At 37.4% G+C, this 24,363-nt stretch overlaps 1 protein-coding gene across 3 annotated transcripts in view; it reads right to left on the reverse strand.

Moving 5' to 3' along the window:
* tnksa (tankyrase, TRF1-interacting ankyrin-related ADP-ribose polymerase a) overlaps window positions 1-24,363 on the reverse strand; it is a 125,992-nt gene that overhangs the window by 53,151 nt on the left and 48,478 nt on the right. For all 3 annotated transcript variants that reach the window (XM_051092811.1, XM_051092813.1, XM_051092812.1), the window contains 2 exons: window positions 17,732-17,768; window positions 14,055-14,130 (listed from right to left, as the gene is read on the reverse strand). In XM_051092811.1, coding sequence (XP_050948768.1) covers window positions 14,055-14,130; window positions 17,732-17,768 — 113 coding nt within the window. The remainder of the gene's footprint in view (window positions 1-14,054; window positions 14,131-17,731; window positions 17,769-24,363) is intronic.

Here is a 24,363-nt window from a genome sequence, read left to right on the forward strand (position 1 = left end):
TTAAGCAAAAGTGTGAAAGCTATGTTTAGTATGAACTCTTAACTGTAAAATTCTAATAGAATGTGCTGAAGCGTTACCTCTTAAAACTTAGCCTTAATCAATCTGAACAAATTAGAGCAAAAAATTCCCTTCAAAATGTGCCATGGGGTTGTGATTTTTCAATTTTATTTTAGCAGTCATTTTGCTAACTGTGTGTGAACGTTCTCACATTTTGATGAAAAGCCTGTCCACTCATAGTGCCCTTGCCATGAAAAAGTGCCACCGCAAAGAGGGCCTTTTCAGCAAAGATGGAGCTCAGCTTTTAGTGTGGCCCTAAACGTATCATGATGAGCAGTGTCTCTGTCTTCACTGACAACCTCTTCTCCAGACAGGAGACTAATGACTCTGCTTTTTCCATCGTTCAGACAGCTACAAGTATGGCGAAGCACTCCTTTCTTTCACACATCGACACTCCTCCTCTGTCTCTCTGGGCCAAACCACTGTCGCCTTAAGTGACTTAACCCTCTTCACAGCGCAGTAAATGAGCCCTTTAAAGGAGCCACAAGACACCAGCCATACAGCGCCCTCAAGTCACCCTAGATTGTCAATAGCATCGCTAACTTCTGGAGGTGATAGGGAGATTATAAGTGTCCCAGAAGGGTGATGAGGTGTACTTCCATGCCTGATCCTCCCCCAGCCCCCACTGTCCCTGTTACGGGTGTGACTTGCAATGGATGCAAATGATGCCTTTGGTTGTGGAGAGCAGCTGCTCCATGGGGACTGGAGCTCTTCATCAGTGCCCCTGGTCAAAGCGTGGTGTCTGATCTTGACGGGGAGTTGTTCTGGACCCTGCCACGCTGTGTGAGAGAGATGCTTGCAGCGTTGAGAGGTTCAGGACTAATGATGAAAGTCTCAGAGTGTGATGGACAAATCAGCAGGTCTCACACACTGTCTCCTGGTTTCAATAGGCCAAGTGTTTAATCGCACATCTAGTTCCCCATCAGCTACTGGCTCCTGCACCTGCTTTCCACAATCTCAGGAAGTTTTTCTTCAGCATACAGGATTCATTCATTAAAAACTGTGCACCAGAATGTTTCGTATAATGCAAAGTGACACACAAAAATGTGTTTTGTAACATTTAGAAATGAACTGAGAATTTCTTTTGAATTCCTATTTAGTTCATGAATTTGAACTGTGGTAGCAAATACATTTTCAAAAGGCAATCTTTGAATTTTTGAAAAAAAGAAAAAAAAAATATTGCAGAAAGTTAAAAAAAAATGTGGAAAAATATAGAAAAAGAAAAACAGAAAAAAAGAAAAAAGAAAAATGATGGAATGATAGAATGAACAACAAAACAACTGACAGAACAATGGATTGATATAATGATGGAACAACAGACAGAGCAACAGATATAGAATGGAAGACAGATAGAATGATGGATGATGGAATAATAGAATGAAAGAACGATAGAATGAAAGAACAAAAGATAGAATGACAAACAAAATGACAGGATGATAGATAGAATGACAATGACAGATAGAACGATAGATAGAACAAACAATAAAACAACAGAACGATAGATAGAACAAATGAAAAACGCTAGAACGATATAATGATAAAACAAAAGATAGATAGATAGAAATAGATAGATAGAATGACAAACCGATAAACAGACAGAACAATAGAACAATAAATCGACAGATAGATAGACAGACAGATAGATAGAACTTTAGAACAACAATGATATTTAGAACAAAATGATAGAATGAACAATAGAATGAATGACAGAACGACAGAATTAACGATAGAATGAACGAAAGATAGATAAAATGTCAGAATAGATAGAATGATAGATTGAACGATAAATAGACAATGATAGAACGATAGATAGAATGATAGAGCGATAGAATAACAGATACAGCGATAGACAAGAGAACGACAGATGAATGATAGAATGAACAAACAGAACGATAGATCGATATACAGAATGATAGAACGAACAATAGAACTAATAATAGAAAGATAGAACTAATGACAGAGATAGAACGATAGAATAAAACGATGGAATGATAAAACAATAGAATGATAAAACGACAGATAAATAGATAGACAGATATATAGATAGAACCATAGATAATGGAGACAGATGATAGATAGAACAGTAAATAGACAGAACGGTAGATAGAATGATAGAATGATAGAACAATAGATAGATAGATAGATAGATAGATGGATACACAAAGAGATACAAAGATAGAGAGAGAGAGAAAGAACGATAGATTGAACGATAAAATGATAGAACGACAGATACAGACAGATAGATATATAGACAGACAAATAAGACAGACAGATATAGATAGAATGACAGAATGATAGAAGATAGAACAAATAATAGAATGAACAACAGATAGACAGAATGACAGACAGAACAATAGATTGATATATAGAATGATCAATCAAACGAACAAACGTTGGATGGGTAGATAGAATGATAGACAACAGTACAATATATATATATATATAGATGATAGAACGAACGACAGAACGAACAATAGATTAACAGAACAACAGAATGATATAACAAATGATAGTATGAACAACAGAACGATAGACAGAGCGACAGAACGAATGAACAAACGATAGACTTCCTAACAACTGGCCGAATCGATTCACACTGAATGTTTTGAAGTTTTGCACAAGCCTGGTATCTCTGAGTGTCTATAGCAAGTCCGGTGGTCACTGTTTCCATACTCAAGACTTTGATTCGCAGGACAGCCACTTTTCATCCTTCAAATCACCATGGTTCTGCAGGGCATTGAATCCTCACAGGTTGTAGCAAATTGCAATATGAGAGCGCCAACCACGTGCCTGGTTTCTCACATGCAGGCAAGAGAGGCAGGCAGAGGCCCAACCTGAATACAAAGCAGTTCAAGGGGGTACATTTAACACGCTAACGCTTCGCTGAGCAGGAGCTCCTCCAGGGTCACAGCTGCCATGAAATGCTGAGACAACACGGCCAGCCAGAAAATATGACAGAAGAGAATAAAATGATGTGTTACATGATGTACATTTCTAAGGGAGCATTACACATAACAAAAGAAAATCTGAGAAATAATTTAACAAACTAGAATAGATTTTACAAAAAGGCAGATATTAGGGGTAATATTTGTTGCAGGGCACAGAACTTCTTCAGAGAGATGCCATATGCCACACAGAAAAATGTATTGAAAGGGATAGTTCAAACTAAAATAAATCATTTTTTCACCACTGCCATTTCAAACCTACAGCATATCATTTTCTTATCAGCTATTTTCAAATGGCAGCTTAGACAATCCACAAACTGTCTCCTTCCATACACAAAAAAACACAATGACATTAGGATAGCAGAGGAAGACAGTTTTCATTTTCATTTTCAACTGGCTGGTCGAAACACGTTAACTTCTCAGATTAATAAAATACTTCTAAAGCCATTACATTTCTTTAATAAAATGAACAAGAAAGCAAGCAATGGATGCACCACCAACACCAACAGAAATAAATGAAAATTAATTATTTGAATCTGCTGAAAGGTCTGATTTAAATAATATAAAATAATAAATGAGCAACACCTCATAAGAGATACTTGAGAGTGGATTGTAGCAGTAAATCTCACCACATGCTTGACGACTGCTGTCTTGAGAGACCTATTTAATCTGCAATAAATTGAAGAACAGATCTGTCAAGACCTTTACCTCCTACGCAACAAGAAGCCATTGTGGAAAAACTGGAAATAGAATACTCTGAAGAAATCTGCACAAAGTAAGCAAAGCAGAGTAGTAAAAATACCCAGAAAAAAAATAAAATAAAGAATACATATTTAAAAGTAAGCCTTATTTTACAAGGTTTCTATTAAACAAATAAAAAAAAAATAATAATAATAATAATAATAATAATAATAATAATAATAAAAATAAGATAGATGATAGAATGACAGACAGATAGACAGACAGACAGACAAACAGAACGAACAACAGACAGACGGACAGCAGAACAACAGAGATAGAAAGAACGATAGGACAAATGACAGAACGACAGAACAAAAGAGCAATAGAACGATAGATCGACAGATAGAACAATAGACTGAAAGAACAATACAATAACAGAACGATAGATAGAACGATAGACAGAACACTAGATAGAACGATAGAAGATACACAGATAGAACAATCGAATGAAGAACATATAAACAGAATGAACAAACGACAGACAGACCAAACGAATGAACAAGACAGATAGATAGACAGACAAATAGATAGATAGATGGATGGATAGAACAAACAAATGAATGACAGATAGACAGAACGAACTAACAACAGACAGACCAAACAAATGAATGATAGACAAACAGACAGAACAACAATAGACAGATAGATAGACAGACAGACAGAAAGCTACAATGAAAGATAGAGCGACAGCGATAGACAGAACAAACAAACTACTGAACGACAGATAGACAGAATGAACGAACGAAGGATAGATACACAGACAGACAGACAGATAGATAATAACAAATAATAACAAACGATAGATATAGACTGACAGAACAACAAAGATGTAACAAATGATAGGACAAATGATAGACAGAACAAAACAAAAGTGCAATAGTACGATAGAACGATAGATTGACAGAACGATAGAACGACAGAATGATAGAACAATAGAAAGATAGATGGACAGACAGACAGATAGATAGATAGATGGATAAAACAAACAAATGAACGACAGATAGACAGACAGAACGAACAAACGAACGACAGACAGACCAAATGAATGAACGATAGACAGAAAGACAGAACAACAGACAGACAGACAGACAGATAGATAGAAAGCTAGAATGAGTGACAGCGATAGAACAAAAACTAATGAACGACAGATAGACAAAATGAACAAACGAAGGATAGATACACAGACAGACATAAAGACAGATAGAGAGAACAAACAAAGGAATAAACGATAGATATAGACTGACAGAACAACAAAGATATAACAAATGATAGGACAAATGATAGACAGAACAGAACAAAAGTGCAATAGTACGATAGAACTATAGATTGACAGAACGATAGAATGATAGAACGATAGACAGATAGATAGATAGATAGACAGAGAGACAGACAGATAGATGGATAGATAGAACAAACAAATGAACGACAGATAGACAGACAGAACGAACGAACGACAGACAGACCAAACGAATGAACGATAGACAGAAAGACAAAACAACAATAGACAGATAGATAAACAGATAGATAGAAAGCTAGAATGAAACAGAGTGACAGCAATAGATAGAACAAACAAACTAATGAACGACAAATAGACAGAATGAACGAACGAAGGATAGATACACAGACAGACAAAGATAGAGAGAACAAACATAATATAGATATAGACTGACAGAACAACAAACATTAGGACAAATGATAGACAGAACAACAAAAGTGCAATAGTACGATAGATCGACAGATAGAACGATAGACTGACAGAATGATAGAACGATAGATAGATAGAACAACAGATAGATAGTCAGACAGACATACAGAGACAGATAAATAAATAGATAAAATAAAATAAGCAAAAATTTTACAAGAATGCACAATACAGCATTAAAGCTATGAAGATGACAGCTCTCTTAAATGATTCCTTATAGGACGACTATGGACTGACGCCACCTCTGTATACCTGACTAGTTAGATTGCAAATAAATCTGACTGACATGAAAACAGGCTTTCACATTTGCAAAAATTACTGATTTTGCAGTGATTTTGATTCAGCGTAGCACAGCGAGCACACGGCACTGCATATATCTAGCAGCGCAAAAGAAATCTCAGCGCGTGATGAGACGGCACCTCAAATAAGAAAAACAGGAAGCCCTAATTTCACAGCATGGGACCAGAGACGAGCTTTCAATATATCAGTGTTGGTACAACTTTGAAGCTACTAAAATTGGTCAGCATCAAAACACTAACAACAGCACAACATGGGAAAGATGAATGTGAGGTAATTTGCAGGGTGCTGAGAGAGATGTCGGTCTGCGTGGCAAAGGCTGAGATGAGATTGAACCGGTGGAGAGGCTTGCATGCTCCCCCATCATCACCTCTCATTAGGATAGATGTTGGAAATGGCAGAAGCCTCTAGGTTCATGCTGTTAGACTTAATAGATGTGGAAGAATAAGCAAACACGGCACATTATGATTCTGTTTCAGGCTTGCCTGCTCGACTTTATCTAGGATGTAAATAGGACACATAAAAATTAAATGCAAAAATTAAAATCCAAAAACTTGATTTGAATTCATTGAAAATAAAAGAAAATATTAAAAAATAAAAAAAAAAAAGATTCAAATGAAGCAAAAATGTAAAGAGATATGGCAATCAAAAAAAGTTACATTTACTTTGTTATTAATATTTAACGTTAATAACCAAAAATAGTGCTTTTTCACAATTACAGTCTAAGCAACTATGTAAAAGCAGTGCTGTTTCATAATAATTCCTATTGCTGCAGTCTTGAAACTGGTTCCTTGAGAAAATCAGCTGTATTGGTATCGACTACTGAAATGTTGCTGCCGTGACAGCCTTTTTCTATTCAATGGTTTCATGTGCTTGGAAACACAGAAAGGGAAAAACACAACAACTAAATCAATATTATTTTATGAATGATGTGTCCTGTATAATCTAAAAATCCCCAGTGAGGTGAAGTGTGTGGAAAACAGCAAGCAATAAATTGAGGCCCCAAGGCCATCTGTTACAGCATCCAGGGCTCAGAGCGTGATGGCCACTGAGGCAAACATATAATTACGAAATGAAAAGTGGTTCACTTGTAATGGAGAGCGGGTGAAAGTGCGTCACACCATTGCCATCCATACAGAAGTTGCTCGTGTCTGGCAGCGGAAGATATCATTTTGAATGGAGATATCTTGGCTAATTAAAGCTCAGTGGAAAGCATTATCATGCTCCAGTTTGAATATCAAAGCACTATGCATGACCAAGACAACTGTGGTGAAGTACCTTGTAGTAAGTATGGACAATATGCTGCAGCAGACCTGGTGGACCTGCCTCACCAGCATGGTGTTTTCGCTTACAGACAACATAAGGGTCATGTTTCTGTTTTGAGTAAAAGCCAAAAAACTAATCCAACCTGCTTGACTGAGTGTGTAGCTTGAAGCGACTGTAAAATGCACTATAAAATGAAAACATAGCACTTAGGACAGTGTTATCAACACAAACATCCCACACTTTCAGAAATGAGAGGTGGACAACACTTGTTGACTGTTGACTGTAAACATTTACGTTGGGTAAAAGAAAAGCAGGATATGGAAGCCTGTTTCCACCACTGAATAAAAAAAAAAAAGGTAATTGCACTTTTTTATCTCTCAATTCTAAGTTTTTCTCAGAATTGCGTAATAAAAACTCACAATTGCAAGTTATAAAGTCAGTACTGCATGATACAAACTTACAAACTATTGAGAAAAACTCGATTGTAGAATTGTATGTTTATATGTAATACTGATTTTACAGCACGTAACTGCGAACGAAGTCAGAAGTCAGAACTTGCAATTCTGAGAAAAAAGTCAGAATTGATAGAAAAAAGTCAGAATTGTGAGATATAAATTTGCAATTGTTAGAAAAAAGTCAGAGCTGCAAGTTTTTATCTTGCAATTCTGACTTTCTCGCAATTGCGAGTGAAAAAAAAGTCAGAATTGCGACTTTAAAACAATTTTAAAAAAATCAGAATTCTGAGATGAAAATGCGCAATCGAAGAAAAGTCAGAATTGCGAGATATAAACTCACAATTGTGAGGAAAAAGTCTGAATTGCAAGATAAACTCGCATTTGCAAGAAAAAAAGTCAAAATTGCGAGATATAAAACTTACAATTGTGAGAAAAGTCAGAATTGCAAGATACTCGCATTTGCAAGAAAAAGTCAGAATTGCAAGATATAAACTCAGTTGTGAGAAAAAAGTCAGAATTGCAAAGATAAACTTGCATTTGCAAGAAAAAGGTCAGAATTGCGAGATATAAACTCACAATTGTGAGAAAAAAGTCAGAATTGCAAGAAAAACCTCACATTTGCAAAAAAAAAAAAGTCAGAATTGCGAGATTAACTCACAATTGTGAGAAAAAAGTCAGAACTGCAGAATAAACTTGCACTTGCAAGAAAAAAAGTCAAAATTGCAAGATTGTGAGAAAATGTCTAAATTGCAGGACAAACTCGCATTTGCAAGAAAAAGTCAGAATTGCTGTCTAAAAAAAGTTTTTACCTTGCAATTCTGACTTTATTTCTCGCAATTGCGAGTTTATATCCCGTTATTCTGACCAAAAAAAGTGAGAAAAGAACTCAGAACTATAAGATGTAAACTCACAGTGGCAAGAAAATAAGCCAGAATTGGGAGATACACTTGCATTAGAGAGAAAAAAGTCAGACTTTATTTCTCGCAATTGCAAGCCTATAAACCGCTATTCTGAATTTAGAATTTGCAATCGTGAGTTTATATCACACAATTCTGAGAAAGTCAGAAATCGTGAGAATTGTGAGTATGCCATACGTAATTGTGAGGAAAAACTCAGAATTGTGAGACAAAAAGGCCAAGGCCATTAATGGTCTGGCCCCTGTCTACCTCGCGGAGTTGGTAGTGGTTTATCAACCGGCCAAAACTCTGCGCTCCTCTGAACACACCGCGCTGGTTATGCCGAAGTTTAATTACAAAAAGTTTGGAGGCCGGTCATTTGCCGTTCTGGGCCCAAAGCTGTGGAATGCACTTCAGGAACAGCTTCGAAACAACACTGAGTTGTGTGTTTTTAAATCACAGTTGAAGACACATCTTTTTAGACAAGCTTTCGATATGTAGTCACTGACTCGATTGCTGTTTTATGTACATTTGTGTTTTTATGTATTGTTGTCTACTGTGAGTCTTGTTTTTCTTCTGGAAAGCGCCCTGGGCACATTTTTGGTTGTTGTAAGGCGCTATATAAATAAAATTTGATTGATTGATTGATTGAAAAAGTTGCAATTACCTTTCAAAAAAAAAAATATTTAGTGGCGGAGACGGGCTTCCATAGTGGGGTGACATGGTTAAAATAAAATAAAATACGAGTCCTTCTGAAGTCTAACATCACCTCTGAAAAAAACAAACAATCACTAATTGATATATTCGCAATAAAGCAACAAATGTATTTGTGTGTGTTTAATGCATATTTGCGTGTGTGTATTTGTGAGGGAGATATATAAATGCTATAATAAATATGCTAAAATAATTTCCATTTGAAAAAATGCCTTTACTTTTTTTCTCTCTCTCTCTCTCTCTCTCTCTTTAAATATTTAAATAAAGAGAAATGTTATTTTCTCTCTCTCTCTTTTTTTTTTTTGCACCCACAGACATTCAAATAGTTGTATCTCGGCCAAATTCTGTCCTATCCTAACACACCATACATCAATGGGAAGCTTATTTATTCAGCTTTCAATTCCATAAATCTCACTTAATTGACCCTTATGACTGGTTTTGAAGCCCAGGGTCACATATGGCTTAATGCATGTAAAGGAATCATAATTGGGGCGTTATAAAAAATAAATGTGGAGAATAATGCTAGAATTGTATGTTCTAAAAGATGAAGTTATAGTGAACAACCTAATTGCTACCATTAACCAAAACATGTTAGGTATATACTGATCAAAAACATACTACAAACCAAACCGTGAGAAATCTGAACCAATACATCCCCAGTTCTTACAGAACACCAAGTAGAACCACAACACACTGTTTGGCACAGAGACATGTGGACAGAAGACTAAGGAAGTGCTTTTCTGTCTGAGCGCAGAATACATAATTCAACCATATGGGGGTTTGGCGGGGGTCCAGCTGAAATCTGCTCAGCGTTACAGGACGGGGGTGTTTTGTGGAGGAGAGCTCTGTCTCTAAACAGTGCTGGCGGTCGCTGTAAGTCAAATCACTTTTCATGGTTGTGACTAGAGTATCAGGTGGATGAAATTGGCTATGAAATTAAAGGGACAGAGCTCTAAATAACACGCTTCCAAGGTCTTTCTCTTGGCTTCACAGCGGAGAAGAAAAAAAACACGTAAGCAGAAAATAGAAAAACATCTCTCGGTGGATCTAAAGAAAGAAGGTATCCTCTGATCACATCAAACAAACAAAGGACTCGGCTTTGCAACCTGACACGCTCTATTCTTCCTGTGGTGTCTTTCTGTATCTAATGAAGTATCGAAGAAGAAAAGAAAGCGGCATCTCCACGATTCAGGCAGAAGCCGCTATTGACATTAGCTTAGACTGATCTTTATACAGTCATAAAGCCTGGGAGAGCAAAACAGCCAACTAAAGCAGATGGACCCAGAAAGAGCGTTTTTTTATTAAGTCCAAAAGCGCTAAAGATTATCCCGGCCATAATGCACACGCCGGCTCTTTGTGTTTGAATAAGCATCATCGTGGTGATTGTAAAATTCTTACGCATCATGAACCAAAATCTATTAAACACGAAACGCAATGCCAGTCTATTCTCTGAGTGGGTTAAATCCATTGAGATTCATTCGAGAGGGTACAGATCAGATGCATCTAAATACTATAATCCCTTTACTAATGACAGCATCTCGAACAGAAATTACTAAAGTGACGAGCATCAGATTTTGTTAGAGGCGCTAACACAGACAGGCGAGATATGGGCCCCTGGGTCGATAAAAGCCAATCTTGGGTACATCCTCAGTGAGCCTTTACTCCACTCGCCTGTTTTAAGATGAATAGAGACCTTGTTAAACAAGTTCAGGGATGAATTTCAATCTAGGCTGTTTTGAAAAATAACCCGGGGATGTTTAGCGCAATGTGAAATGGCCGACGTTCTGATCAAAAGGACAACATTTATGTTGTGTTATAAATGTTGCAGAGTAAACAGCAGTAAGCAGCGCATATACATTTTTAAACGTGCAGCGCTGCACTGCATTAAAATGTTCAAGAGTCAGACGAAAGTCTGCCGGTCCACTGTCTGGACTTCAATTGCATTCTCTTCAAGAGAAATGGAAACAAGTAATATCTCAAATGAGATTTGTACATACAGACTGATAAAAACACGATATCACGATTCGATTTGATTCTGACTCTCAAGCTTGCGATTCGATATAGATTATTTTGGATATATTTCTAATGCTGTAGAACATACATGAGAGTCATCTGGTACTACATGACTATAATATTGAAGGTTAAAATTAACTTATTTGTACTCAAATGCTTAAATCACACTCAGTGAAGTTTTTATAATAATACATTTACAATTACATAATTATATTTCTAGTACAATTCGTTTTTGAAAAATAAACATTGAAATGGTGACTGCCACAAAAACTTAACGGATTTATTCAAACATAAACATTGAAGAGCAGTGAAAATCATAATGAAAATGTTATATGCTACATATATGTAGCAAACTCTCCTCTCTAGAGTTACTAACTAACGACTAACAAGTTTATGCTCACCGAATATTTTTTCTGTGGTAAATGTGATATTACGTGACATACGGACCTTTCTCTCATTTCCAGTGCTGTGCCCATTTTCGACCCCCGCCAAATTATTACCCCCTCTCGTTCAAATCGCTACCTGACTGCCTAATCCTAACCCCACCCCTAATCCTAACCCCTACCCCACACCTAACCCTAAACCTACCAATACTAGGGAGGTAGTAATCTGGCAGGGGTCCGAATTGGGCACAACACATAGCGGAAGTCGTCATAGTTGGGTAAATCCGAGAGCAGTGAATGGGAGAGTACCAGAAATATATTTTTTGCATTCCAATTTGCTCATATAGCTAAAGAAAAACTACATGATAGTGTTGTCACGACTTCCAATCGACTTCCAATTCCACCCTCGCATAACCTTGACTAGTTTTTTTGTAACTTAATAAAAAAAGGTGATATAATACAAAGTAGTGTTATAAATGTACATATATTTTTAAAAATCAAAATATAAAAAACTTTAAAAAGGATTTATGATGATGATGACCCTTGAAACGCATCATCACAGGCTTGTGAAAAGGGTCCATTGTTTACAATACATTTAGCAAATTCTCCTCTCTAGAGTTCATTTTTCTAGCTAATGAGTTTATGCTCACCGAATATTTTTTCTGAGGTAAATGTGATGTTAAGTGACATTGTTTACAATATATTAAGCAAATTCATATATGCATTTATATTTAGCAAATTCTCCGCTCTAGAGTTCATTTTTTCTATCTGACCAGGGAGTTTGTGCTCACCGAATATTTTTTTCTGAGGTAAATGTGACGTTACGTGTCATATTGTTTACAAGCTGTTATACTGATGTCCTTCCGCGATTGAAACACTGAATAAGCGATTACATGAGACAGGATATGGATTTTGGTAAGTTGTACTCTCTTTTTAACCTTTGGGTGTTTATTCATGTTTATTTCATGATGAAACTGGTATTAACGCGGAGGAGACGAAAATCGAGAAATTTATATTTTTTAATCAGCCCTAGTAACTGCAGTTAGTCATTTAGCATTATGTTTACGAAATCCAAATCCTGTGTTAAGCTGCATTCAAATCTGTAAACATTTATACGGTATAAAGTATTAAAAATACATATGAAATTAGAGGATTGGTACCTGACACATAAGATGAAATGCATCCTGCAATTTCTTTAAAAATGATTTAATAAAATGTCTTAGCTTGTAATCACTAGTGACAGTGATTTGTTAATCCCAACAATCACACTGAGAAAAAAAACAACTGGCAAATCATCACCGCATCCTTCAGAGTGCTTATATATACTGCATTTGCAATCTAGAATTATTACTGTTATGTTCAAAAATAAAAGCAAATAGCTAAATTATAAAAATTATGTAATAAAGCACCCGTCTTTGTTAAATACTTCAGTAATGTCACAGACAGTGCACATGAGCTGAGAGTGCAGACTCTTCTCAAAATGTTTACCAAACCAGAGAGGGGGAAAAAAAACAATTTTGGGTAGCACACTTGGGAAATCAGTCAATATTCGATAAATATGCATGAGGACTACATGCAGAAGCGGCTGAGAGTAATTCCTCTAAATCAAGCCCTTGATCTCACTGAGAGATTAGGACACTTCTGCAACCATTTCACTACTCCTATCTTGTCCTCAGTGACAAATATTGATGGAGAACTCGTTGTACACAATCTAACATGTGCTGCTGACAAAACTCAAACAAGTCTTGTTTAAAATACATATATCAGACCGGAAAAAAGAAAATAAACTCCATTTAAAGCTCATGCTAAACAGAGAGTGATGTGCAGGCTAGTACTCTTGCTGCAAGTAAACCGCTGTATATATTCATGAAAACCTGAGGGTTTGCTTTAATCTTTAAACCAAATGCAAGCAATATTTCTCTGAACCTAAAACTCTCTGATAAGTAAAACATTGAGCCTTGAATTTCATGTGCAACAACGACAGCAAAAACTAGTCTAATTAAACGCCAGTTCTGCATAAATTACTTGAGTGATGTACTTGATTAAATACGAACCAATTAAATAACAATTCACAGTGATGCTCTCCTCAGCTTCAGCTTTAAACCCAACCCTGCACATTGGCTTTTACTTGTAATTTAATGATGATTACATAAAATAAACTTATTTTCATCTGCAAATAAGCTAATGCAAGGGGACGTGAACGATGCCGCATTTCTCACAATGAAGCCTGGTAGACACCATATTTAATTAAACATGCAAATGAAGGCAATGTCTCAATAGCTGACTTGAATCAACTCCATTTTGGTAGGAATGATAATTTCCAACAGTACAAAAGCAGTGTTAGTGTTACAAATAAAATGCTCTTCTTAACAAAATATTGAGAACACGGAGTACACGTACAAAAACTAAAACTGGACAATGACAATAGAAATACAAATATTAAGAACTGAAAACTATAATAACCCTGGACAGCAGTTGATTAAATATGGTATCTACCTTGACTTCATTTTGTAGGTCTGTCAGATGGAAAATATTAACAGCTCTATGGAGTGGTCAAACGTTTATGGCACAGTGAATGTTCTTACCTTACGACCGTCGCTGGCATGGCAGTTGACGTTTAACGGCGTGAGCAGGGCCATGAGCTTCTCTTCATTTCCGCTCCTGAAGCAAAGCAGGAGTTTTTTAAAGAACAAGGGGGAACAGTAAAAAAGAATAAGCTAACACAGTGAATTTCACAGAGAAGATGAGGAGTGAAGGGTAAAAGGACAGACGGGGGAATAAAAGCCATAGTCAAAAAAAAGGAGGAGCACATACAGTAAGATGAGCAGCATCTTTTGGTGGTTTACTTCACAGAACATAAAGTGTACCTTCAATATAAATTTATCACATGCCTAGGAGCGGCACTTGCGATACCCTGTATAAAGTTTTCACCGTAATTGGAGTGAGCCGTGGCCTGGAGCTCTAGAGGTTTGACTCATCAGCACCTGCCAGCAACTCCTTTACTTCTCGCCAGCAGCCCGAGCGTGACCAAGTATGACAGTGTTGGATTTACCAGCCCTGCCAAGGCCATGGCCAAAACCTCATGCCATCTGGGACCAGAGATGGGCCTGATGCCACTCTAATCAAAAGGTGGACAATGGCAAAGAGACATAAGGGGCTTTCACACTGGAGAATCTATTGGCAGAAGTTCATGTTTTTTAGCATGTCTGCACCACAGGAACTAGGCTCAATGATATGTAACACTGCAAGTTGTCATAGGAGATTCAGTCAGATTTTCATGCTCTTTTGATCGCATAAATTGTGCGATTACATTCAATCTACGTTATTACAGAACCCATAAGACACAACAAAACAGCTCAGAACACAACGTCCTCCATTCACCGGTTGTTGATGTTTGTAAATGTTGCAAATAAAGTGCTGCCAGTGCAAATGCAACCAGGAAAACAGCCTGGTTCTCTAGGAACCACAGGTGCTTTTGCACTAAGAGCTTATTTCTATGAACTAGCCAGCATGCTGGTTCCTAGTGAACCAATTTCCCCCTCTAGCCATTTTCCTGGCTGCATTCGCAATGGTAGCATGAACTCTGAAGCGTCTTTATTCATGGCATTTACAAACATCAACAACCAGTGAATGGACAACGCCGTGATCGGAGCTGTTTTTGTTGTGGGCTTCGTGATGAAGAAGATGGAATGTGAATGCACAATTTGCGAGATTAAAAGAGCACGAAAATCTGACTAAATATTCTATGACAAGTTGCAGTGTTACATATTGAGGCTGAGAAAAGAAGACAATGCTGCAGACAACAGGTAGCTAATTGTCTTCATTATCGCTGTTTTCCATGTTCGTGGAGTAAATATTTTCACATGGCTTTTTAAAAATGCAGAGTAGACTGTGTTTTGTATGTGTTTGGCCAATCAGCGTACACTTGTGTCACTGGTAGTTCCTATAGAACTGTTTTAGACCCTACTCTAAAGTAGGAGCTAATTTACTTCCTCCAAATGGAGTTCCTAGAACTACATACGCTCCTAGTTCTTGCGGTGCAAACACAGCAAAAAGTGGGAACTTCCACCAATAGTTCTAGGAACTATGAAAAAGTTCCTTCGGTGTGAAAGCCCCTTTTAGGAACAACCAATGACATAAGTGTACTCTGATTGGCAAAACGCATGCAAGACACCAGCTATACAGCATTTTTAAAAAAAGCATTTAAAAATATTTACCTCAGCTTCAATGATATGTAACACTGCAAATTCTCATAGGAGATTTAGTCAGATTTTCGTGCTCTTTTAATCACATACATTATGCGTTTACGTTCCATCTCCGTTATCACAAAACCCACTACACACAACAAAAAATGTTCCGATCACGGCGTCCTCCATTCACGGGTTATTGACATTTATAAATGTCACGAATAAAGACGTCACTATCGGCTCCTTCAGAGTTCCTGCTGCCAGTGCAAATACAACCAGGAAAACAGCCCAAGGGGGAAACTGGTTCTCTAGGAACCAACATGCTGGCTAGTTCCTCAGTAGACTTCTTGGAGCTATCCAGTGCAAAAGCACCTATTATCACTGTTTTTCATGTTAGGGGAGTAAATATTTTTACAGGGCTTTTTAAAAATGCCGGGCAGCCAGTGCTTTGTATGCGTTTGGCCAATCAGCATACACTTATGTCACTGGTACAGAACTGTTTTAGAACCTACTCTGAGGTAGGAGCTAATTTACTTCTCCCAAATGGACTTCCTAGATCTAAATATGTTCCTAGTTCCTGAGGTGCGATATGTAACACTGCATGTTGTTATTGGAGATTTAGTCAGATTTTCATGCTCTTTCAATTGTGTAAATTGTGCATTTACATTCCATCTCCGTTTTCTCATAACCCACGACACACAACAAAAATGGCTCCGGTCATGGAGTCCTCCATTGACCGGTTGTTGATGTTTGTAAATAACGCGAAAAAAAGACGTCGCTGTTGGCCGCTTCAGATTTCTGGAAAACAGCTTGATTCTCTAGGAACCACCATGCTGGCTAGTTCCTAGAACTACATGGTGTGAAAGCCCCTATATTAGCTGCTGAACAATGTGATGGAATATGTCAACATCCAGTTTTCCATGTTCGAAAACTGTCAGGTTCTTGCAAGCAGACTCTTTACTGACATAGAGGAGCTTTCCTCAGGTCAAGCCTTGCCAAAACAGTAAGGTTTGTTCATCCCCAGTCGCTCTGGTCTCCTCCTGCCAGTAAGTACAGATAACCGGCTCCAGTGAACAACACAAGATCCTTCATTTAAATGCACACTCTGCCACTGACATGGGAAAATAGGACTGGCTAGGAGATTACAACTGGGAAGAGAGGCTGAGAAATGGTAGGGTGTCATCAATCTTCTTGATGCGTTTGCAGATGCATCCTGGTCTTTGGGAGATTACCACTAAGAGGAGCGCAGGCCATAAGTCAAACATGACTTTCTTGCGAATTGTTTGTGTGTCTATCGACTTCATTCATCTTCCATTCTGCAAGTCTCTACAAACAATTCTCAATTCATAGGGTTCCTCGTGCTGTCTTCGGGAGGGAGGAACAGAGATCAACTTAATTCCACAACAACGAAGCCCCCTATGATCATATGTGTTCCTAATGATCTTTCTTCCTAACAGTGGAGAGAATTACAAGGCCTTTGTAGTTCCTTTCTCTCTTGATCATTAAAACAACAAGAGTCCTGATTTGTATCCATGCTGCAGGCTGTGCCTGAAGGCAGGGGTATAAAAAAGGGGGGCAAAGCCAATGGAGATGTAGACCAGAGTATGAAAAGGAACATCTTTTCTCAGTGACTGCTGGGATCGCAGATGTGTCAGATGTTTCCAGAGGCGGTTTTGTTTCACCATGGCAATGCGTCTCATGGTGACAATCAAGGTGTTTGCCAGGAGTTTCCTTGGACAACAGGTAGGATGTGAAGTTCTGTGTCTCACATCCTCTTGCTCTGGTTTCAACCAATTAAAAACCAAAAGCAAAGCATTCTGCCCATGGCATGCTGCTAAACGGAAACTCACAGGCTCCTCCAGGCCATCACACATGCATGTATGAAAGCGCATCTACCGAGTCAGAAATCCCCGGCCCTGATGGCACCTTCTTCTACACATCCCTTAATTCACATCCATGTGCGCAGACAAAAGAAAAACAGTGACTATGGAAACAGTACGAGGGAGGGAGCAAGAGAACGGAATTATGGGAGAGTGGGAATGAGATGAGGAAAGGTTGAGAAGGCTTGTACTCACCTCGCAGCTTCCAGGAGTTCGTCCTTCTTGTATTCGCCTAAGTGATTACAAAAAATCATGGTGTCAGAGGCAGACAGGATGAAGGACGTACAGCAGCAGCAAGAAGCCAGAGTAACTAAGGAGCAGCGGACCGCCGGCAGACACGCTCAAACACACGCGCGTGCAGGCATCAGTGCACCAACGCTGCCTCGCTTTTCTCTCGTTCTCTGCCTGTCTCTCTCTTCTGGTGGTGGTGTCGCCGAGCACCAACCCCTCTCGCCTGATGAAACCGTGACGTTGAGCAGATTGTGGACACGGCATCGGCAGTGTCTTGGATACAACGGACGAACTGACGCATATCCCTGTTCACTCCACAAATTAAATGGCTCTCTTTCTCAGGCAGATAGACAGCACGCACACATATATACAAACACACACACAGCCCTCCCCTTGTATACAGTGAGCCCGATACTTCCCCTCCACTGTCTATTTTATGTTTGTATAAGAGGAGTCTTTGCTGTGATAACACAAGATAAGGCAAAGGGGGGGAAATATGTAATAAACAAATGCCGCCCGCCCCGCTCTCTCTCCCACCCCCCTTACCCACAATACCCAGGCCTCTCAGCCAATCAGAGAGACTCAACTAATTCAGCTGTGATTCCTCCCCACCCCCACATGTGCTTTCGCTCTCTCTCTACCGAGGCTTGTGGAGACAAGAGAAGTGAGGAATAAGGGGGGAGGATGCAAAAAGACAGGGCGAATGAGGGAGGGAGCGGAAAAAGCAGTAGAAAGGCATGTGGAAATGTTGTGGAGAGGTGGATATCATGACATATGGGCTGCATGCAGGGGGTGTTTAAACAACAAAATTGCTAAAACAAAATGCAGCGAGCAAGGCTTGTTTGTCGTTTTGTGGCAGGCGCAAACAAAAGGCTATGAATCACGAGTGGGGATGGATGGTAATAAAGCAGAAAACGGCGTGTCTGGAAGACTCATTACATCCCCGTGTGCTCATCAGGCCATCGGTTGCGTGTTTTCACCGAGAGGGCGGCCAACCTTCGAGCCTGACGACCCCCTACTGAGAGATCCAAATGAGGCACAGTGCACAAAACAGAAAAACACACACAGGGTCTAAAATTATGTTTTTGCCAATAGCAGGACATGATTATTCTTAGCGGCCATGAGACTGTTTATAGACAATGTAAAAACTATGTCCTGTCCATAGGACAGTTAGATTATTTAGCATGTTTCCACATTAACAACTGGTATTTTTAATGATGTCAAATGTTAATTTCAACATCTATAAATCAGGGGCATTTCACAAACCTATAACTTACACGTGCGGAGCGTCTCAAACTCCATCTCTGCTTAATGTTGTGAATTTGGGTTTATTATAACGCTCATCTGGGAACGCAGCTTACAGCATTTTATCAGATTTGTACGGTAAATAATTTATAAGCCTACGCAAACATTAACATTTTCATCAGTATGCTAACAGTTCATAATGGTTTTAAAATAAAAGTTTAAACCCTCACTCTTAGTTTGCAAGTTTTGATGTCCACAGTTCAAGAAATAACAGTGGCTATAGTGGCATTTGTTGTAAAGAAATAGCCAAATATTAAAGATTAAGCGGACATTTGAATTAAATGTTGTTTTGTCAGTATTAAACAACGATTAGATTGTGCAGTAAAGTATAATCATCAAAAGTCATTTGTTATAATGCGTAATGTACATTAGCTCTATGTTTATAAAACATGTATTTTAACAGTTTTGTTTAATAAACACATAAGATTACTTGCTTTTGATATTTTATCTTATTTAATTATTATTGCTTCATTGCTATTATGTATTTTAAGTCATTTTAAAGGCTACTGTTTGCTTAGATTTATTTTTATCACCTTCAACAAATGAATTAAAATTAATCGATTACCAAAATAATCGGCAGACTTCTCAATTACTAAAATAATCGTTAGTGGCAGTCCTATAAAAAACTAAAAAAGTACAAAAATAAAACACAAAATAAAAAATTAAAGTGTGTGAAAGGAGGCAGTGCCTCCATCGCGATACGATCGGATATGACTGGTTACATTCGGCTGTGATTGGTTTATGCGATAAATCCCGCCCTCGTGTTTGTGCGCATTTTCGCGTTCGCAAAACAGTCTGAATTCACAATATAATGCCGTTAAAGAGACGACTAATTTAAAAAAGTAAATAAACTAGTCACACACTTAATGTCAAAATAAGACTTATATAGCATGAAAATATGATCTGTGGAGGTTTTTGGTGAGCAATCAGCTTGGTGAAATTTAAATTAAATCTCTGTGCCTGTGACCAATATTTACTATTTACCGAGCATTGATGACTGATGATCTAAGAGAAATAAAAAATAGTGAAAATTTCGCAAATAAAATATATTGTTTAAATTGTTACTGCCTTGAGTTATTTTAGAATAAATGAAAAATTCTTAAAAACACTAACTTGAACTGAGATTCATACTTGGCTTTAATAAACAGAATATTGATTACATTGTTAATGTAAAAATACGAAAACGTTTTTTTTTGATTTTCTGACAGTGTAAGTAATGGTTATTGAACCAAGAAAATGTGGCTGGGAGATAAATTTTCATGTGATTTAAAAAAAAAAAAAAAAAACATCACACACCAATGGTTTACTGTTAGATCACAATACCTAACTAATGTTAACTTAATTCAGAGAGAAGCACATTACCATTTTAATAGCTTGACTTAGACCACGCAATGTTGCATTTCCTAATAAAATTATTGATTACTAGTGAGTAACTGTTTTATTTATTCAAGAAAGAAACATTTTTAATGCACTTGGTGCTTGGCATGTGTTCATTCTCAACTCTGCATGCACATATATAATGGCGTATTTCACCCCATATAAACAGTTCTAAAGACCTTTAGGTGTCCGACTGTTGATTGGCGCAAACCATGAGAGATAGACTAAACGACCCGAGTTACAGAGCGTGTTTAATGGATATCATAAATTTCACTGCGTGTTACAATCTAAAGCACGCCATGAGAGATGGAAACTGTGACGCTTGTCGACGGCAAAATGAACCAGGAGTGAAATCTTGTCACGTCCTGGTCTGGTATTCGGAGAGTTTTTCTTGCTTAGTCAGTATTAAACCACCGCTTGTCCCCGGGACAAATCACCTCCAGAACGCTAAGTGACATTATTGACAGGAAGGAGAGCTTTAAGAAAAAAAAGGGAGAAAGAAAGAGAGAAGAAAACACCACAGATGGTGAGGCAGAAAATATCACGACTTCAGAGACTATTAACGAGCTGCCTGCCAAGTTTAGCAATCTTTCATAACAGCATCAGAGAGACTATTAGTCTAGTCATACTGTTGCAGTCAGATGTCAGATGCTCTCTCTGCATGAAAAGGATGTATGTTTACTCAAACGCTAAATAGAAACATTTCACAATAACGGTCTAGATTAATACATTATCTGAAGTACTCATTATCTGAAGAAAACTCATTGGCATAACGTTGGAGTTTCTCAGAATAGTGTCCTTAATGCTTCCTATGTAGTTGCTAAAGTGTTCAAAGTTGTTTCTACGAAGTTGCTAACTACTCCAAGTGTATGAACGCTATAAAATATTCTGACTTCTATATATATAGGGCTTTATGATGCAGTAAACGTGGACAGAATTGTGGAATCCAGTCAAAAAAAAAAAATGGAATTTACTGTAACAGAATGTAATGGAATTTGCCAAATTTTGGATGAATAAATCAAAAGAATAGGTCAGTACACAGATTAAAACGCAATATGGACTGGTGTCTGTGAATATTAAGCAGCAAAAATACCATTTAAATATGAATCCTGCATGTTCTACATGTCTCTGTGTGAATGAATGATGCAGACACGCAGTTTTGTTTACTAGTGTTTTTAGCCTCTGCCTCCGCATATATATAAGTACATAACCATAAGCAGAATTTCTCGAATTGCTCTGAGAGTCACTTCATAAATTGTTTCATTTTTTTCATCTTCATATCATATACAAACAGAAACGTAAAGGTCTTCACAGCAGCCCATCAAAATAAAAATTCTAATGATAGTATTACTACTATTAATAAAATTATTATTAAAACATTATTCCTGCATAAGCATTTAACAGAAAAATTATTTACCAGAATGTATTCACCAGAAAAAAAAAAAAAAAAAAAAAGAGAGAGAGAGGGAAAAATATTATATATTAGAATCAAAAGCATATATATATATATATATATATATACATTAGGGGTGGGTGATATAACCAAAATCTTCTATCACGGTAGAAGCAATTTTCTACCTCGATAACGATATATATCACAATATAGCAATTTGTATCTGAAAATGCATAAATAAAAATTCAAACACAAAGAATCTGTTTTATATAATGTAATTTTATTTAAACTGCGAATTGCAGCATTACTTTAAGTAAAAAAACAACCATACTGTTTACTGCAAGTGTATCGTCAGACTCAAGTGAGCGACATCACGAACAGGGCTCGAAATTGCGACCGTTTTGGTCGCATATTCTCCCAAAATTTATTCTGCGCGACCTCAAAATATATTTGGAAGCATTTGTGCGAGTGCGAGACATTGTTGTGGTGCGACATGTTTTAATTTCTTTACAAAACTTTCGCTAACCTAACTACTGCCCAGACCGCTGTGAGCTGATACAGTGACAGTTTCACCGTTTTCTCCAACATTACATAACTAATGAAACTCGATCTGTACATTCTTAACTTTAATGCAGAATTTAGATATTAGCCGTCGATCACTCCCTGTCACTGACACTGCGCTCCGCTGAAACTCGGAACCGGACGTTTTTTTTTCTCTCTCTCAACCAACCTCTGTTCCGGATTTGTACAGACTACATTGCAATTAGGGATGTGTGATATGACGATTTTTGATTGTGGACAAATAAAATGTCTCCACAATCTGCTTTTGAAGAAATATACTATATTTCGTGCTACAGCGCACATTCTGTCAGACGCAATTCTTGCGCCTCCGTCTCAATATACGGTATAACGCGGCATACATTCACATCACATGATAACTCCGCTTCACTCACGCAGGGGCGTAATTTCCACTGGGGACACAATTTTCCAAACTCCCCCACTTTCAAATTGGTTTGTTAAATTAATGTCTTGTATTGTAGAATGCACCGCCGAGAGTTTAGCGCTATCCTTAAAACGAAACCGAAAGTAAAACGCGCGCGCGCATTCAAAAGCAATTTTAATACCACACGTTTAGAGAGCGACTCCTCAATGTGCGTAAATTAGACTACATAACATATCTAGGCTGTAGGCTATAGGTTGTGTAGTTGTATTTAATGCAACCTTAATATTCATTTGGTGCTTCTAACTAACGTTATTTGAAGTTGGGAGCACCAGTGCTACCAAGTAAAAAAGTTAATTTCGGTCCCTGACGAAGCTCATTTTCCACTTCGCTACGGCAAGACATGTATAAACTTGGCAACTCCACTTGGCGAAAATATTTGCCGCTCTGAAGAAACTGCACCGGCTGAGTCAGTCGGCTGCTCTTAAATCGCTATCGCGGTACTTTGATGGCACACGTGATAGTCAAGAGGCGTCGGCGCCGCCTCAAGTCGGACAAAATTTCTAACCGGCATGCACTGCTTCAAGTCAGAATTTGATCGAACTGCGCAGCGCTGCGTTAAGTCAAACACACCTAATGTGTATTGCGTGGTTACGTAACGTACAACGTCACGTGATCTCAATCGCGATTAAGATGATAGACCAAAATCTCTATCGGTTGACAAATTTCTACCGGTTAATCGTGTCTACCGGTATATCGCCCACCCCTACACATATACATATATATAATAAGTTGGAGATGCTTTTGATTGTTAAAAATTAATGAAATCATTAAATGGAATCCAGAAGATTTATGGAAAACACAGAATTTGGTACAAATAAAACTAAATTTGAGGGAAAAAAAATATTTTATAGGGCCTCAAAAATAAATTGTGTTAAACTTTTATTAAATTGGTGTTAAAAGTTTCATGATTTGAATTAATCAGACATGCTTTTTGATTAATATTTTTTTTTTAATTTGACCATTAAAACAGAGTCTAGAAAAACTAAAATGGAAAAAATGGAATTCACAATACAAAATAAAAGGGGAAAAAATATATATAAATATAACTGATTTTAAACACTTAAAAAAAAAAAAAAAAAAAAAAAAAAAAAAAAAAAAGGCAGTACATTTAATTGTAAAAGACTGCAAAAATGCTACAGTAAAAACCTGGTAAATGGTTAACGAAACATTCCCATACTACATACAGTAAAAAACTCTACTGTAAATACATGTAATTTTACAGTAGTTTACTGTTTTTGGAAGTGGAAAAAGAACATATAATTTACAGTGAATAACCGTAAAATTGACATTCCCTGAATTTCCTGTTACATTTCAAATTTGAAGGGTTTTGTTTGTTTTTTCTTACCAGTTTTGTACATTAAGATTGTGTGTTACATCTAAATTTGTTAAATGATTGTTTATTGCATTATTTCAGTTTCATGTGTGTTACCACATGACTTTTCCAATGAAAGTTTACCGTTTTCAAGACTACTTCCAACATTTAAAGGGACATAGTAGGAAAAATACAAAGCAGGAAAA

Source organism: Labeo rohita, chromosome 21 (genome assembly GCF_022985175.1).
Source record: "Labeo rohita strain BAU-BD-2019 chromosome 21, IGBB_LRoh.1.0, whole genome shotgun sequence".
In the NCBI taxonomy this organism is placed as follows: domain Eukaryota; kingdom Metazoa; phylum Chordata; class Actinopteri; order Cypriniformes; family Cyprinidae; genus Labeo; species Labeo rohita.